Consider the following 19258-nt stretch of genomic DNA (forward strand, 5'->3'; position numbering starts at 1 on the left):
AAAGGAAGAAGTGATGTTTTGCAATGCAGACTTTGATGGAATGGTCTGCGGATGTCATGTCATGTTTGACGAGTCCATGATGTGCATAAACAGTGGAAACCCCCACATTTTGAAAACTAGATCCCTCAAGGAATTTATCTAAAGATTTGGTGAGCACCTTGAACCCACAGGTGCATCACAAAATTTTAAGTTTATCTGTGAAAATGAAAAATATTTTCTCTCACAAAAGTGTTGTTTAGTGCCAAATGTTTTAATTTTCACAAAGATAGGAGAAAATGGACCCCAAGTGCTCAAAAACTACTTTTGGAGGCACAGTGCAAAACTCAAAGCAAACAAGTGCCATATTGCAATTCAGATTTTGCTGCACTAATTTAAGGATGCGATGTCAAATTGGCAGAGCCCTTAAGGTGCCAGAAAAGCAGAACCCACATTTGTCCCAAAATTTCTGCTGAATGTAGAACTATCCCATATGTGGCTATACAGTACTGCTAAGCCATACGGAGACACTGGAGGGACAGAGTGCTATTTGCCTCCTGGAGCGCAGATTTTCCTAGAATAGTTTGCAGACTCCATATACTGAGCCCCTAAGTGCTGGAAGAGCAGAATTACCCTTCAATTGACACCATTTTGGAAATTATACCTATTTAGGAATGTATCTACAGATGTAGTGATGATTTTGACTCCAGGGGTGTTTTCCAGAAACAAGTAATACCAGCAATACCAGATTGATATAGTTTTTTTATGTTTGGCTGTTGTCATACACAAAAAAAATGTTATTTAGGGAGCAATACTTTTTCCATATTTCAGCCAACAGTGTCATGTTAGGGCTTGTCTTTTTGCGGGATGAGTTGACTTTTTTTTATTGGTACCATTTTCAGTCACATGATATGCTTTGATCGCTTTCTATTCAGATTATGGGGAGGCTGAATGAACAAAAAACAGCAATTCAGGAATTGTTTCTAAAAGGAAAATATGGTATCGCGCTACAATTATGGCCCATACCAATAATATTCACAACCGACCCCAATGAATGGTGTAAGCCGTTAAGCACTGCTAATGTGCTGCGAGTGAGTGACTCTAAATGCACTGTGGATTATATTTACCAGGCCCCTAGATTCTACTATGAATGGGTGTTATCACTACAAAATGCCGTGGTTGTCCCAAATATACCCTATAGTTTCTGTGCCCTCAGTTGCACTGCTAATACTATTATTATTATTTATTATTATAGCACCATTTATTCCATGGTGCTTTACATGTGGGGAGAGGTATACATAATAAAAACAAGTACAATAATCTTGAACAATACAAGTCACAACTGGTACAGGAGGAGGGAGGACCCTGCCCGTGAGGGCTCACAATCTACAAGGGATGGGTGAGGATATAGTAGGTGAGGAAAGAGCTGGTAGCGCAGTGGTTTGGTCGATTGGTGGTTACTGCAGGTTGTAGGCTTGCCGGAAGAGGTGGGTCTTCAGGTTCTTTTTGAAGGTTTCGATGGTAGGTGAAAGTCTGATATGTTGTGGTAGAGAGTTCCAGAGTAAAGGTGATGCGCAAGAGAAATCTTGTATGCGATTGTGGTAAGAGGAGATAAGAGGGGAGTAGAGAAGGAGATCTTGTGAGGATCGGAGGTTGCGTGCAGGAAAGTACTGGGAGGCGAGGTCACAGATATATGGAGGAGACAGGTTGAGGTTGGCCTTGTATGTCATGGTTAGGCTTTTGTACTGGAGTCTCTGGGTAATGGGGAGCCAGTGAAGGGATGCTAATATAACTTAGGATTGTAGGCAAAATAACTGCAGCAAGGCCGATTTCTTACCTAGTTGCCGAAAAGTTAGATCAGGTATTCGGTCTTTGCGTGTTCTTCTCAAAGCGCAAGTAGCGCACAGATAGTCATGTTACTCACTCCGGTGTCCGTCTGGTGAATGCACGGTGCCGTGCAGAGCCAGAAACGCCCCGGCCGGCGGCGTTGCTGGATGCCTTTTGGCTCCAGCGAGGCTCCTTAGCCTAGTGACGTCACACGCTGTAAGCGGCCGCTCCTCCTCCCCGCCTTTTTTTCTCCGAGCATCCAGCGCCGCCGCCGGCCGGGCGTTTCTGGCTCTGCATGGCACCGTGCATTCACCAGACGGACACCGGAGTGAGTAACATGACTATCTGTGCACTACTTGCGCTTTGAGAAGAACATGCAAGGACCGAATACCTGATCTAACTTTTCGGCAACTAGGTAAGAAATCGGCCTTGCTGCAGTTATTTTGCCTACAATCCTAAGTTATATTAGCAGTGCAACTGAGGGCACAGAAACTACATGGATATATTTGGGACAACCATGGCATTTTATAGTGATAACACCCATTCATAGTAGAATCTAGGGGCCTGGTAAATATAATCCACAGTGCATTTAGAGTCACTCACTCGCAGCACATTAGCAGTGCTTAACGGCTACACCCTTCATTGGGGTAGGTTGTGATTATTATTGGTATGGGCCATAATTGTAGCGCGATACCATATTTTCCTTTTTGATCTTTATATGACCTTTGGGTTTTGACATAGCTGGCACAGTGCTTGCCTTGGTATCAGCGGCTTCAAAACTCATTTTAGCGTCGGTGTGCCCTTGTTGTAGGAATTGTTTTCTGTTTTTTTTTTTTTATGACGTTCTGCGTGAATTGAAATTAATAAGGCAGCTGATTTATTCTAGGATCTATAACTATTTTTACGCTAATGGAGCTGTATAGCGGCTTGTTTTTTGAGGGACAAGAGTACAGTGTTTACTAAAAGGGGTTAACTATTGGGACAGTTTTATAGGTTGGGTCATTAAAGACGCAGCAATACCAAACAGGCGTACTTTTTTGTTTTTTTTTCATAGAAATATTTCTGGGTACAATATTTTTATATTTTTTGTGATTTGTTTTTCTTCATAGCTTTGCTATGATTTAGAAACTGTCAGTGCTGTACTGACAGAGAAACATGCTACATCAGGCTCGGAGGGTGATCTAGCATGCTTGTTAGCTCTGGTCACCCAGATGTCATGATGACGACATTCAGTTACCATGGCAAAGATCGGCACCTCACGATTACATAGCGGGGGCGCTGATCAGAGAGAAGATGGAGCTCTGCAGGCCTGCTAAATACTGTGAAAAATATCGATCATAGCATTAAACGGACTAAAGTGCCGGGAGCAGTGCAGGCACAGCTCCTGGCACTGAGTGCCGGATGTCAGCTGTCAATCAGGTGACACCCGGCGGAAATAGCCCACGCATAGCATCCTGATCGCCATGACGTATACATACACTGCATCAGTTTTGGAAGTACTTCCCAACCATTGGACATATGCACTACTATGAGCACTACTAGAGAAGGGGTGCCAAGGACAGGTTCCCAAACCATATAGATAAATAGTAAGAGACCTAGCACTCATCTAGTGAGGGTTCGGTCTCTTACTATGCTTCAAATAGGTGGACACAAATGAAAATACTGCACCATAGAGCAGACATGGGCTCCATATTTATCATTACAGTCAATATCCTAGTCAACGGTAATGTCTGAATCCTGTTTTCAGGGATTTAGCCATACGATCCATATAGCCACTTACCATGGGATAAAAAGCAATGTGAACATAAGCAATGTCTGTTATTCAAGCCATTTCAGGTTGCGTTAAAAATTCTTTTGCTGTGTTTAGAGCACACATTACTCATCAATGTTCATCCGGCGGGGCTCGGCTGGGCTCTTTTAGAATATAAAAGCCAGTAGCTTCCGGTGTGATTGTCGATGCCGTACATTCAGGTCTAGCCTCTGAATTCAGACTACTAAAGTCGGCCATACACAGATGCCATGCCCCGAACAATCGTCCGATATCTAGGAATAAAATCTGCCAAGCTGGAGCTTCCATCATTTAACCATACATGTGTGCAAGTTTATGGGGGGATAGTAACTAAAATGGAGAAACAGGGATTTTTGTGTTACTCACCGTAAAATCCTTTTCTCCGAGTTGTTCATTGGGGGACACAGGACTGTGGGTGTATGCTACTGCCGCCAGGAGGCTGACACTAAGTAGGTATAAAAAAAAAAAAAAAAGTTAGCTCCTCCTCCATAGTATACACCTTGCCACTGGCCCTGACAGCTCCAGTTTGGTGCACAAGCAGTAGGAGATAGAGAAAACAAAACAGCATTAGAGCAAAGACAACATGTCTAGAATAATACTATAGTCTGAACAACCCCATAGACAAATAAAATGAATAGGGAGGGAGCTGTGTCCCCCAATGAACGACTCTGAGAAAAGGATTTTATGGTAACACAAAAATCCCTGTTTCTCCATCGTCTCATTGGGGGACACAGGACTGTGGGATGTCCCAAAGCAGTCCCAGGGTGGGAAGAAGACTCACTGGAAGAAAACCCCTAGGCACTTACCGCCTATAGGTGTGATACCGCAGCCTGAAGAATTTTCCTTCCCAAACTTGCATCAGCAGAGGCCTGAGTGTGGATATTATAATGTTTAGAGAAAGTGTGCAGGCTGGACCAAGTGGCCGCTTTGCAAACCTGCTCTGCTGAAGCTTGGTGCCGAAGCGCCCAGGAAGCCCCTACCGCCCGAGTAGAGTGTGCCCTGATCCCAGCCGGGATTGGCTGCACCCTTGATACGGTAGGCCTCCTGAATAGTGGTTCTTATCCATCTGGCTAAGGTCGATCTAGAGGCTGCGAGTCCCTTTTTATGACCCGCAGGAAGAACGAACAGAACATCCGTCTTTCGAAAAGAAGCGGTCCGAGAAACGTATCTTCTCAGAGCTCTCACCAAATCTAGAGTATGGAGAGCTTTTTCCACCCGGTGTGTAGGCGCAGGACAAAAAGAAGGCAAGACAATGTCCTCATTAATGTGGAATGAGGAGACTACTTTTGGCAAAAAGGAAGGTGCTGGTCTCAGCACCACCTTATCCTGATGAAATTGTAGAAACGGCGCCTGACAGGACAAGGCCGCTAATTCCGATACCCGCCTAATGGATGTTATAGCTACCAGAAACAAAACCTTCCAAGAAAGGTACCTTAAAGGAATATCTTGGATGGGCTCAAATGGAGGTTCCTGAAGAACACTCAAGACCAAATTAAGGTCCCAAGCTTCTATCGGAGCTTTGTAAGGAGGGACTATATGAGAGACTCCCTGCAAAAAAGTTTTTACTTGCAGATTGGTAGCGATCCTGCGCTGGAAAAGAACCGATAAGGCGGATATTTGCCTCCTAAGGGTACTTGGAGCGAGACCTGAGTCTAGACCAGATTGGAGAAAAGCTAGGACATTAGGAATGGAAAACCGAAGAGGAGGAAGACCCTTCTTCCTGCACCATGAGAGAAAGACTTTCCAGGTGTGGTGGTAAATGCGTGCTGAAGCTGTCTTTCGAGCATTAACCATAGTTGAGGCTACTTTCTGAGAAAAACCGGCCTGGGTCAGAATCCAAGATTCAACGGCCAAGCCGTCAAACGCAGGGCCTCTAAGTTCTGGTGGAATATCGGCCCCTGCGACAGAAGATCTGGCTGCATTGGTAGCTGCCAAGGAACCCCGACGATCAGCTGAACTAGGTCTGCGTACCATGACCTCCGAGGCCAATCTGGGGCGACTAGAATTGTCGGAACTCCCTCTAACTTGATCTTCCTGACGACCTATGGAAGCAGCGCCAGAGGGGGAAACAGATATGGAAGACGAAATTGGTTCCAAGATAGGACTAGTGCGTCTACGGCAATTGCTCCTGGATCTCGAAACCGTGCAACGAACCTGGGTACTTTGGTATTCGACCCGGTGGCCATTAGATCCACGTCCGGGATTCCCCAGCGTAGACATATCTGCCGAAAAACATCGGGGTGAAGAGACCATTCCCCGGGCGCAAGACCCTGTCAGCTCAGAAAGTCCGCTGCCCAGTTCTCCTTGCCCGGGATGTAAACTGCCGAGATCACAGAGTGATTGTTCTCGGCCCAGCGGAGGACTTGTCCTACCTCGCGCATGGCTGATCTGCTGCGAGTGCCCCCCTGATGATTTACGTAGGCCACGGCTGTGGCATTGTCCGATTGGATACGCACCGGGCGACCCGCCAGAAGATGGTGAAAGTGCTGCAAAGCCAGCCAAATTGCCCTTATTTGCAACAGATTGATTGGAAGGGTTGATTCCCTTGGGGACCAACGACCCTGAGCCGTGTGCTGGAGAAACACTGCTCCCCAACCGAGAAGGCTGGCGTCCGTAGTGACTACCAGCCAATGAACTGGAGGAAAAGCTTTCCCCTGAAGTAGGGAGGAACTCCTCATCCACCATATCAGGGATTGCCTGACCCCAGGAGCCAGACGACACCTGAGGTTGAGAGACAAAGGACTCCTGTCCCAGGCTGACAGAAGTGCCTGTTGGAGTGGACGAAGTTGGAATTGGGCGAATGGAACCGCTTCTATAGCTGCTACCATCCTGCCCAAGACCTTCATGCAGAACCGGATTGAATGGAAACTTGGCTGCCGAAGAATTTTTACCTCCTGCCGGAGACAAAGCACCTTGTCCTGGGGTAAAATAGTTAGCCCCCGAGAGGTGTCGAAGATCATCCCTAAAAAAGAGATCTTCCGAGATGGTACTAGAGATGACTTATTTAAATTGACCAGCCACCCTAGACGAGCTAGGGTGTCCAAAGAGATGTTGACGTTGTCCCTGCATGCCTGAAAAGTTGGTCCTTTGACTAAGAGATCGTCTAAGTAAGGCAGAATGACTATGCCTCGAGAGTGCAGGATTGACACCACTGTTGCCATCACCTTCGTGAACACCCTGGGAGCAGTGGCGAGCCCGAAAGGTAATGCAGTGAATTGGAAGTGTCGCTCGCCTATGGAAAACCGTAGAAATTTTTGATGAGGAGGAAATATAGGAATGTGCAGATAGGCGTCTTGAATATCTATGGAAGCCAGGAATTCTCCCCTTTCCATAGCCGCAATGACCGAGCGGAGAGATTCCATACGGAAGCGACGAGTGCTGATGAATTTGTTTAGACACTTTAGGTCCAGAATGGGTCTCACGGTCCCATTCTTTTTGGGAACCGTAAACAGATTTGAATAAAACCCCTTGAACCTTTCTTCCTTTGGAACAGGGACAATGACCCCGTTGGACTGAAGAGACTCGACTGCTCTGAATAAAGCTCTTAGACGGGTTTTTGAACTGGGAAGACTGGACGGAAAAAAACGGCCTGGAGGGAGACAGGAAAACTATTTTGTACCCTGAAACCACCAGGTCTCTTACCCATCTGTCGTGAACAACTGACAGCCAGGACTGATGGAACAGTAGTAGGCGACCGCCTACTCTGTTGGAAACGACGAGAGGCTGCCTCCAGTCATTTAGCCGAAGATCGAGGATATCTAGATCCCCTAGATCTTGACGGTTGATACCGCATTCTTGCCAATGGATTGGCCCTATAGGAGACCTGGTGCTCCCGGTCTTGGACAGGCTGACTTGGGGGACCTGCGCTTGGTGCCGCAGACCACCGGGAGTTACGAAAGGATTTAAATCTTGCTTGAAATTGGCGACGAAAAGGTTGCTTAACCTTTTGTTGAGGAAGGAAATTACTTTTACCTCCCGTGGTATCAGATATAAGCTGATCCAATTTTTCGCCAAAAAGACGGACACCTTGATAAGGAAGGGATGTAAGGGACTTCTTTGAAGTAGAGTCCGCCCGCCAATTTCTTAGCCATAGGGCCCTTCTGATAGCAATAGCATTTGCCGCAGCCAATGCTGAACAATTTGCCGCATCCAAGGATGCATTAATCAGATAATTTCCTGCTAAAGATATCTGATTTGACATCTCTATCACCTCTACAGGAAACCCCTCATCCTGAAGAGCCTTAGTTACAGACTCTGACCAAGCTATCATAGCTTTGGCAACCCATGTGGCCGCAAAAGACGGTGCGAGGGCTGACCCTGAAGCCTCAAACAGAGACCGAGCTAGACTCTCTAGGAGCCGATCAGTCGGATCCTTAATAGACGACCCATTAGGAAGAGACAGCAACGTACTAGAGGCCAAACGGGATACGGGAGGATCCACTGAAGGGGATTCTGCCCACTTTTTACAAAGCTCTGGAGCGAACGGATACCTTGCACCTAGGGCCTTCTGGCCTAAGAAACGTTTATCCGGTCGCTCCATGTGACGTTGGACTAAATCCTCAAACTCAGGATGAGTAGAAAACACCTTATGAGGTTGCTTGAATTTCTTAAAGGACACCTTATGACCAGAAGGTAAGGTGGCCACATCCTCTACTCCCAAAGTCTGGTTAACGGCCTCAATGAGACTCAACAGATTCCTGATAACCAGGAGCTTCTAAATCAAAAGACCCCTCTGAGTCATAGTCCGAACCGTGCTCACTCAATTCCGCAGGAGAGGGAGATCGAGAGACGGGATTCAAAGATGCTGATGCACCTGACGGACCGGGAGACGCTGAGTGGGATCGTTTCCCCTGTGTCTGCCTAGAGGGAGTACGGCCCCTGCAGGCCGGAGGATCCTGAAAATCGGAGGATCTTTCCAAAACAGGCGGATGAATGTCCCTGACAGGGGCTTGAAGGGACTCAACCGCCTTTGTTAGAGACGCCATAGACTGCGTTAATGATATGACCCACTCAGGGGGAGACACTGCCGACCCAGGTACAGGCACACCCGGCAGGATAGCCGGCGGGGAAGCAGACAGGGTAGCAGACGGGGGCTCCTGCACGCGCTCGGAATCACAAGCCTCACAGAAATGGTTACTTTGCGCATGCGGAAAAGCAGACTGACAGGTAATGCATGAGGTATACAGAACTGAGTGAGTCTTAGTCTTTCTAGACATGATGACTCTATTGCTGCTGCTATGCTCCGTATCTCCTTATGAGCTACTAGGTCTAGAACAAATACTGCTGTCAGGCTGAGGGAAGTAGCACTTACCCCAGTCCTGTGTCCCCGTATGCTCTCAAAACACTGAACCATGTCTCCTGTGCAAACCACACATATAAACTAATTCACAGGGCGGATGCCTGAAAAAAGTGGGAGGAGTTACCGCACATGGACCCGGTTTAGGCCGAAGCAGGGATCTAGATTTTACTCTTTCCCCTGCTCTCCCGGGAAAGCTGGGTGCTCGAAACAGGAAGTAAACCGTCGCCATGGAGGCGGGACTTCCCCCAGACTACAAGACCCATAATGCCACAGGCTGTACAGAGAAAACAGGAAGCCGCCGAAAAAGGGGCGGGACTTCCGCCCATGCTCAGACTACAAGATCCATAAAAAAATCCACATATAAATATATATATACATATATAAATATTAAAAGACGGTGCAGGCACCCTAACTCCTTACACCCTTCAGAAGGCGAGGAGAGGGACCGTCTGCCTCCTTTAAACACCGTAGTCGTGCATTGGTGATGAAGTGGAGGCTGCACGGACAAGGAATGAATGCCTGTACAACCTAGGGTTCCGTTACCTCAGGGTGGTCAGGTTCTTAGTCCGGCAAAAAAATCCCACGTCGCGGGAGAGGATACGTGGAGGCGACACTCCACGTGCTCGCCCGTTGTTGGTTTGGGGAGATCGGACCCCTTCAAAAGGGTCCGTCGCCCCTGTCTTATCTTCAGAGAAAAAAGCATCTGGGAAAACCCAGAGATGTGCCTCCTACGGACACTAAGCATAAACTGGAGCTGTCAGGGCCAGTGGCAAGGTGTATACTATGGAGGAGGAGCTAACTTTTTTTTTTTTTATACCTACTTAGTGTCAGCCTCCTGGCGGCAGTAGCATACACCCACAGTCCTGTGTCCCCCAATGAGACGATGGAGAAAAACCATGCCGTTTAAATTGGATTGTCCTCAAAACATAGCAGAAAATCCAACGTTTAGTAATCCCAGACACTGAACTGTGTAAGGACCGGGCACAGGTTGTACAACGTATCTCAGACACCGCATTGCATCAGTGTTATATGTCTGCGTGCGGTAGGTTTTTTTCCTCGGACAGCACAATTGCACATACAGTTTCACTGAATTATACACACATCACTTTTAAAAACAAGTCTGTGTCACCGCTTCGTGAGACTCAGAACTCATCCGTTTTGTGTATCATACGTGTTCATTAAAGTACATGAGAATTCGTTAAAAACAGAAGACAAACTTTTTACTTTAGTTTTCCATCCTAGTTACATTTTTCTTGATCCTTTGCTAAATGTGAGTTGATACATGAAAGTTCATGCATGTCACCTCAGGGTTTAAAATCAGATGAGGAAAAGAACACAGATACAGGACAGATGTAAAACAGACACACCGAAGGAGATGGACCAGTTTTCACTGATGTAAAGATGGGAGATCAATATGAATTAAGACTGCTACTTCTCCCTTAGGCCGGTTTCACACTTTCATTTGGCTGGTCTGCGTATGGCTGCGTACATCCTCCCTTAAGCTCCGCCTACTTCCGCATGTGTCCTGCTATCTTTAACATTGGGTATGCAGGGACATGCGTTGTATGCGGATGCGTTCGCATGTAGTGTTTTGACATGCGGTCAGCAGGCAAGTCAAAACACCGCATGTGGACGCATCCACATGCAACGCATGTACCCAGTGTTAAAGATTGGTACGCAGGATGCATGCGGAAGTAGGCGGAGCTTAAGGGAGGAAGTACACAGCCATGCACAGACCAGCCAAAAGCTAGTGTGAACTTACAGCTCTGGAAAATCAAAACTCTACAACCCCAAGGAGCAGCAAGAAGCTGGTAGATTGTACGATGAATAAAACCTGTGCTAATCATTAATAACCAATGCGTAGCCCATGCTACAATCTGGCGTTCTGGAACACCGCGCTCACTTATAGGTTGGACTGGTTTATGGCTCAGAAATGGGCAGACATGGACAGATGGATCCAGATCACTGCTTGTATGACCACAGCTTCTACAGAAAGTGCAATATCTCACAAGCATTTCACAGCTTCTTTGTGATGCAAATCAAGCTAAGGCTTCTTCTTCTGTGTTCAGGAGAAGAAATCAGACCAAACTAAACAGCTGTACCACCACTTGGCAATGTACCACAACACTTCTCATGGAAGACATTTCATGTCACTGGCGGAATAGTGCCAAATGTATTTAATAACATGCACCTCAGAATCAATCTGGACTGTCTTAACGTCAGAGAAGTGCATTTATGTCTGCGATGAGCATTCGGTTCGTACCACATTAGTATTAATAAATATGTCTAAAAGTTTACTTCCAGTAAACAAGGAGCATTTTTCACTTTTATAAACGGAGCTGAGTGGCAAGAAAAGTTTTACATTTTTGGTATGAAAATAAAAGGTGCCATCATTTCTGAATTTTCTAATAGCTTAGTTTAAGACCACATTCACGCTTCCATTTGACATTCAGGAAAAGACCTGACAATGTAAAACATAGATTCATCGCTTAACTGATGCAAATAGCTAATGAGCAGTTCCATTGGTTATTATGGGGTCAGTCTGGATCCAGTTATGTGACTATGCTTGGAAAGGAAGAAAAAACGGAGCATGTAAAACTTTTCTTGTTAACACAAAAGAGAAAAGACAAACCCACTGACTGGTGTCCGCCTGCTTCTGTTTGCAACCTTTATGGAAAGCATCCATTTTATAATATTATTCCATTGGTCTGGTCCTCAGAATGGAGCAATAAACTAAATGATAAAATAAAACGGTGAACATATCCAAAAACAATAACCCAAAGGACATGAATTCAAAAAACAAACAAGAAAAAACAGCCTTCCCAACACCAGGTCGGATTACACACAAACAAGTATGGGCATTTGTGTTCTGACTTGGTGTTGGTAAGGCTGTTTTTTTCTGGTTTGTTTTTTGAATATAGCCGAAGTAAAAAATGTGTACACAGATTATCAAAGGCGAAAACCTACAACATTTGGCCAAAGCCATTGAACCAAGGCTAAACCAGGTATACTGGTTGTAATCAAATATACAATTATTAAACCTATAAAGGAGTGTTTAACTATTACTATAGTAGAAGATTGGTTGCTAACCTATAAATGATAGTGAAAAATCTAAAATGCCTATTTTTTCTCTTCCTGGAAAATTTGAAAAATGTAAAAAAAAAAAAATTACAATTAAAAAAAAAAAAAAAACCTATAAAGAAAGACTACACATCATAAAAATTCAGAGACATATAGCTTTATAATTAACAAATAAAAGCATTTCAAACGGGCATGGAGACAGTCTTATACGAGTGTCTACGTTTACCTTAAGCCTTTGAAACAAGATACATCTGAAAATGGCTCAAAAATACAGCAGGTGATATAGTGTTACAGGACAGACTAAAAAAATAGATGAGTTAAATAGGGAAGGATGACTTCTCTAAATCTTAAATATATATATATATATATATATATATATATATATATATATATATATATATATATATATATATATATATATATATATATATATATATATATATATATATATATACATACAGTGGGGCAAAAAAGTATTTAGTCAGTCAGCAATAGTGCAAGTTCCACCACTTAAAAAGATGAGAGGCGTCTGTAATTTACATCATAGTTAGACCTCAACTATGGGAGACAAGCTGAGAAAAAAAAATCCAGAAAATCACATTGTCTGTTTTTTTTATCATTTTTTTTGCATATTATGGTGGAAAATAAGTATTTGGTCAGAAACAAACAGTCAAGATTTCTGGCTCTCACAGATCTGTAACTTCTTCTTTAAGAGTCTCCTCTTTCCTCCACTCATTACCTGTAGTAATGGCACCTGTTTAAACTTGTTATCAGTATAAAAAGACACCTGTGCACACCCTCAAACAGTCTGACTCCAAACTCCACTATGGTGAAGACCAAAGAGCTGTCAAAGGACACCAGAAACAAAATTGTAGCCCTGCACCAGGCTGGGAAGACTGAATCTGCAATAGCCAACCAGCTTGGAGTGAAGAAATCAACAGTGGGAGCAATAATTAGAAAATGGAAGACATACAAGACCACTGATAATCTCCCTCGATCTGGGGCTCCACGCAAAATCCCACCCCGTGGGGTCAGAATGATCACAAGAACGGTGAGCAAAAATCCCAGAACCACGCGGGGGGACCTAGTGAATGAACTGCAGAGAGCTGGGACCAATGTAACAAGGCCTACCATAAGTAACACACTACGCCACCATGGACTCAGATCCTGCAGTGCCAGACGTGTCCCACTGCTTAAGCCAGTACATGTCCGGGCCCGTCTGAAGTTTGCTAGAGAGCATTTGGATGATCCAGAGGAGTTTTGGGAGAATGTCCTATGGTCTGATGAAACCAAACTGGAACTGTTTGGTAGAAACACAACTTGTCGTGTTTGGAGGAAAAAGAATACTGAGTTGCATCCATCAAACACCATACCTACTGTAAAGCATGGTGGTGGAAACATCATGCTTTGGGGCTGTTTCTCTGCAAAGGGGCAAGGACAACTGATCCGGGTACATGAAAGAATGAATGGGGCCATGTATCGTGAGATTTTGAGTGCAAACCTCCTTCCATCAGCAAGGGCATTGAAGATGAAACGTGGCTGGGTCTTTCAACATGACAATGATCCAAAGCACACCGCCAGGGCAACGAAGGAGTGGCTTCGTAAGAAGCATTTCAAGGTCCTGGAGTGGCCTAGCCAGTCTCCAGATCTCAACCCTATAGAAAACCTTTGGAGGGAGTTGAAAGTCCGTGTTGCCAAGCGAAAAGCCAAAAACATCACTGCTCTAGAGGAGATCTGCATGGAGAAATGGGCCAACATACCAACAACAGTGTGTGGCAACCTTGTGAAGACTTTCAGAAAACGTTTGACCTCTGTCATTGCCAACAAAGGATATATTACAAAGTATTGAGATGAAATTTTGTTTCTAACCAAATACTTATTTTCCACCATAATATGCAAATAAAATGTTAAAAAAACAGACAATGTGATTTTCAGGATTTTTTTTTCTCAGTTTTTCTCCCATAGTTGAGGTCTACCTATGATGTAAATTACAGACGCCTCTCACCTTTTTAAGTGGTGGAACTTGCACTATTGCTGACTGACTAAATACTTTTTTGCCCCACTGTATATCGCTAACATATTCAGCAGAGCTTTACATACATTATCATCGCTGTCCCCGATGGGGCTCACAATCTAGATTCCCTATCCGTATGTGTTTGGAGTGTGGGCGGAAACTGGAGAACCCGGAGGAAAGCCACGCAAACACGGGGAGAACATACAAACTTCTTGCAGATGTTGTTCCTTGGGATTTAAACCCAGGACCGTAGCGCTGCAAGGCTGCAGTGCTAACCACTGAGCCACCGTGCTGCCCCAAATATGGCACAATCCAGTCCTAATATACAGATTCCGTTCAACAATATCAATGGGTAATGCATAACCACTTGTTCCTTAGGTGATATTTATAAGACCATCTCCACACACATTTTAAATGCTTTTATATGTTAATAATAAAGCTATATGGTTCTGAATTATGTATGGTATGTAGTCTTTCTTTATAGTTTTAATAAAGATTATCAAAAGGTGTATAATATCAGGTGTGAAAAAGAAAGATTAGGACTTACCTGTACAACTTTTTCCAGATAGACCCTGGAACGCAGAAACCTTCATCAAATTCCACATCACTGTCCTCAGACGCCTCTGCCGCGCTCCGCTGCTGTGTCTCCTTTGCTTGCTGCTTTTGGTACTGCCTGGAAAAGCAACAATATAGAACCTGAAAATGGGCAGTCTAATCATCAATGTTTAACCATTTCATTTTATAAAGTAGCAACTTTTGTAACTCACATCAATTGAAAATTCCCACCCTTCACGCTCTACATCCATTTCTGTTTTTTTGTTTTTCTTTTAATTCCGATGTCATTCCATCTGAGTCACTCTGTCTGTACAGGGGATTCTCAAACAAAATCTCACTAAGGGCTGGGGTCACTCCCTCCTGCTTCTTTTAGAAGTCTGGACAAGAAGGATGGCCTGCAGTGTTGACCGAGTGTTGCCAGTGAATATAGACATCCAGACCACCAATTTTTTCAATTTTGACCAGTGTCACTTTATGGGAAAATATTTCTGAAATGCTTCTTCAACATATTCCAATGATTCGGAAATTGTTTATTGGGACATATTGTACTTTATGCTAGTGGTAAGTTTTGATTTATATGATATGCGTTTATGAATATATAAAAAATGTGACAAATTTAGCGATTTTCAAACTTTAGATCTTTATGTTCTTAAGCCCTTTACGTTCAATGACAGACAAAGCATGTCATGAGTGGGAGTCAGCCGCTGCACCATGACGCACTATACCAGTTATGACTTTGAACTGTCACTTTGTGTTTACACGCAGCGATAGTTCAGTGCTGACAGCTAAGAGGCCCGGAAAGAGGAGCAGGGACCCATGCCATCGGTCACCGCACCTGGATCGCTGTGGTCGGTTAGTCAATATGACTCACCGATCACAGCATGATCGCGCATGTGATGCCGAAATATCAGCACCTCCTGCCCAATGAGTGGAGGAATTCAGTGCTGCCAATGGCCGAGCTGCTGCACTAAAAATCCAGGAGCGATGTCAGCACTGACACGGGCTATTAGCCCCCTAAATGCGGCTATCGAGTGCGATGGCAAAATTCAGGAGGCAAGCAGAGGCCTCTGCGTTCAGATCAACACCCTTGCACTTCATCATGTTGCCATGGTGACAAGGGCTAAATGGCGGAGAAATTGCACATCAAACTTAGGTCATTTTTTTTCCCTTAACAGACCTTGTAAAAATTAAAAATTTGGGCCTAAAACAACATTTTCGTGGAAGTGTAAATTATTTCTTTCTTCACTGCCCAATGGTATAAATTTCAGTGAGCCACAAATGGTGTGAATATGATGACTGCAGCCCTAGATGACTTCATTAGGAGGTGTAGTTTATAAAATGGAGTCACTTTTAAGGACTTCAAGTCGAGCAGATTCGGGGACAAATATTTTGTGGTTCTGCACCCAAAATTCCTCCTTGAAGGAAAGATCAATGTCTTTAGAAGGATGGTTAAGAAAGAAGTCAGTTTCTTGAATTTTAGTCAAAAATTCTTTGGAGTCCAGTATTTCCCCCCAAAAATTTTGGGACATACAGTGGGTACAGAAAGTATTCAGACCCCTTTAAATTTTTCACTCTTGGTTTCATTGCACCCATTTGGTAAACTCAAAAAAGTTAATTTTTTTCACATTAATATACAATCTGCACCCCATCTTGACTTGACCAAAAAACAGAAATGTAGAAATTTTTGCAAATTTATTAAAAAAGAAAAACAAGTAGCACATGGTCATAAGTGTTCAGACCCTTTGCTCAGACACTCCTATTTAAACCACATGCTGTCCATTTCCTTGTGATCCTCCTTGAGACGGTTCTACTTCTTCATTGGAGTCCAGTTGAGTTTAATTAAACTGATAGGACTTGATTAGGCTAGGTAACGTATGCCATTATTGGCATTATTATTATTACTGATTAAACAAAAAAAACCAATGTGTGTCCTTGAGATTTCTGAAATCTCATAGGCTTAGCTTGTACTGTAAAAAGCAGCTGAAAATTAGCATAAAAATACGCAGCAAAAAAGTCCCTAATGATGCTGCACTCACAGCAGCTCATTCACCAGTGGTTACTATTTATCCCCCAGACATGGATTAACGGCTTGGGACAGAACAACGGACAGGTGAGGAATATTGTTGTATAGTTTTGTTTTATTACTTGAAAAAAAGGAATTCAGTGGAATTAGATATTAGGTCAGTATAGAAAAAAAAATTGCGTCATTTTCCAAGACCAGTAGCATCTCCATTTTTCATGATCTGGGGTTTTGTGTGCTGAGCTGATATTTTTAATGATACAATATTTGGTGTGGATATGATCTTTTATTCACCCGTTATTGTATTTTAATGAAATGTTGAGGTGACTAAAAAAAAAATGTAATTCTCGAGTTTTCACTTTTTTTATACACCGTTTACCGATCAGATTAATTCTTTTTATAGCTTGATAGACTGGGCGATTATGAATGCGGCAATACCATATGTGTACTTTTAAAATTTTTATTTTTTTTTTATTTTGAATGGGGTGAATGGGGGGTGATTGGAACTTTTATACTTTTTATTTTTGTAATATTTTAAATTTTGTTTTCTTTTACTTTTCACTTCAAAACAAATGAACATTTAACTTTTTTTCACAAAAAAATGAATTCAGATCCAATTTTTTTTTTCCCATGGAGAAATTAGACACCCCAAAAGTTGTGCAATTTGTCCTGAGTATGCGGATAACCCATATGTGTGTGTGTGTGGGGGGGGGGGGGGGAGGGAACCACTGTTTGGACGCATGGCAGAGCTCGGAAGGGAAAGGGCGCTGTTTGAATTTTTTCAAAGCAAAATTGGATGAAATTGAGATCAGACACCATGTCGAGTTTGCAGAGCCCCTGATGTGCCTAAACAGTGGAAACACCCCACAAGTGACACCGTTTAGGAAACTAGACTCCCCCCCCGAAGGAACTTATCTAGATGTGTGGTGAGCACTTTGAACCCCCAAGTGCTTCACAGAAGTTTGTAACGTAGAGCCGTGAAAATAAAAAAAATTGTATTTTTTCAACAATAATGATATTTTAGACCCAATTTTTTATTTTACCAATGATAACAGGAGAAACTGGACCACATAAGTTGTTGCGCAATTTCTCATGACTACACCAATACTGCATATGGAGGGGAATACTACTTTTGAGGCACAGTACTAAGCTCAGAAGGGAAGAAGAGCCATATTGGAGTTCAGATTTTGCTGCAATGGTTTGAGGGTGCCATGTCACATTGGCAGAGCCCCTGAGGTGCCAGAACAACAGAAAACCCCTATATGTGAACTCATTTTACAAACTACACTGCCCATCAAATTCATCCAGAGGTGCAGTGATCATATTAACACCATGGGTGTGTCACAAAATGTTATACCATTGGGCAATGAAGACAAAATAACTATATTTTTACCACCACAATTTTGCTTTAGCCAAATATTTTAAATTTTCAAACACCCCATATGTGGCTGTACAGTATTACATAGCCATACGGAGAGAATCGGGAGGAACAGAGCGCGCTATTTCCCTATTAAAGTGAATGGGTCTGTGCACGTTAGTGTGTTTCCAAGAACCGTGTATACGTGGGGAAAACACTCTGACATGTCCGTTTTTAATATCAGCACGGGTTGCAAAACGTCCCGCACAGTTGCACATGCAAAATCCGTGTGACACGCATTGGCACCAGGCAAAAAGAGTTACAGTAAGCGCTGTTCACTGACGCCAGGGGTCTGAACACGGCTCTCATCATTCTCCCCTGCTATGCCGGCGATCGGTGCGAGTATGGGAGAATGATGAGAGTTACATTTAAGTGATAGAAGAGACAGCAGGCAGCTGTTGATGAAACTATTACTACCCCTGATGCTGCTAATAACAGTGACCGCATGAGCGGCTAACAGGGGAATTCACCAGCCGAAGCCTGCGCTATAAATAAAATGAAAAACATGGCATGGGTTCCCCTGTATTTTTCAAAACCAGCCAGGCAAAACTCATAGCTGGAGTTTACAGCCCTCAGCAAGGTTTATTATCAAGAACAGAGGGGTCCCCGCGCTGTTTTTTTTTTTTTTTTTTTTTTAATTATTTAAATAATTTTTTTTTAAAGGCGTGGGGTCCCCCCATTTTTGTCATCCAGCCTTGCTAAAGCTCACAGCTGGAGGCTGATATTCTCAGGCTGGTGAGGGACCATGGATATTAACCCCCCCACCAAGTCTAAAAATAGCAGCCCACAGCTGCCCAGAAAAGGCATATCTATTAGATGCACCAATTCTGGCATTTTGCCTGGCTCTTCCCACTTTCCATGTAGCGGTGGCAAGTGAGGTTCATCTTTGTGAGGTTGATGTCACGTTTGTATTGTCAGGTGACAATAAACCCCAGCTCAGTAAAGGAGAGGAGTCTATAAGACACCTATCCATTACTAGTCCTATAGTTGTATGGTACATAAATAAACAGCCAGAATAAAGTATTTTATTAGTAATAAAACAAAACACACTGTTCCATTTTTAGTTAAAAATAAACACAGTTATACTCACCTAACGCCTATTCCACCAAAGCCCTCGTTCTCCTGTGAAACAAAAATTAATAATAATAATCCATGTCTGGGGAATAATTAGTTTTCAACCTGGACGGTGCCAAGATGCGATCGTCCAGGCTGAGAACCACTGGTGAGTGAGCTGCTGTGAGCGAAGAGTCAGTGACCGGCAGTGACATCATAGAGTCACC

General features: G+C 43.6%; 1 protein-coding gene across 5 annotated transcripts in view; it reads right to left on the reverse strand.

The window, feature by feature from the left end:
- ERCC6 (ERCC excision repair 6, chromatin remodeling factor) overlaps positions 1-19258 on the reverse strand; it is a 259795-nt gene that overhangs the window by 125034 nt on the left and 115503 nt on the right. For all 5 annotated transcript variants that reach the window (XM_069753041.1, XM_069753044.1, XM_069753042.1 and 2 more), the window contains one exon: positions 14534-14659. In XM_069753041.1, the coding sequence (XP_069609142.1) occupies positions 14534-14659 (126 nt within the window). The remainder of the gene's footprint in view (positions 1-14533; positions 14660-19258) is intronic.

This window comes from Ranitomeya imitator, chromosome 2 (assembly GCF_032444005.1).
Source record: "Ranitomeya imitator isolate aRanImi1 chromosome 2, aRanImi1.pri, whole genome shotgun sequence".
NCBI lineage: Eukaryota > Metazoa > Chordata > Amphibia > Anura > Dendrobatidae > Ranitomeya > Ranitomeya imitator.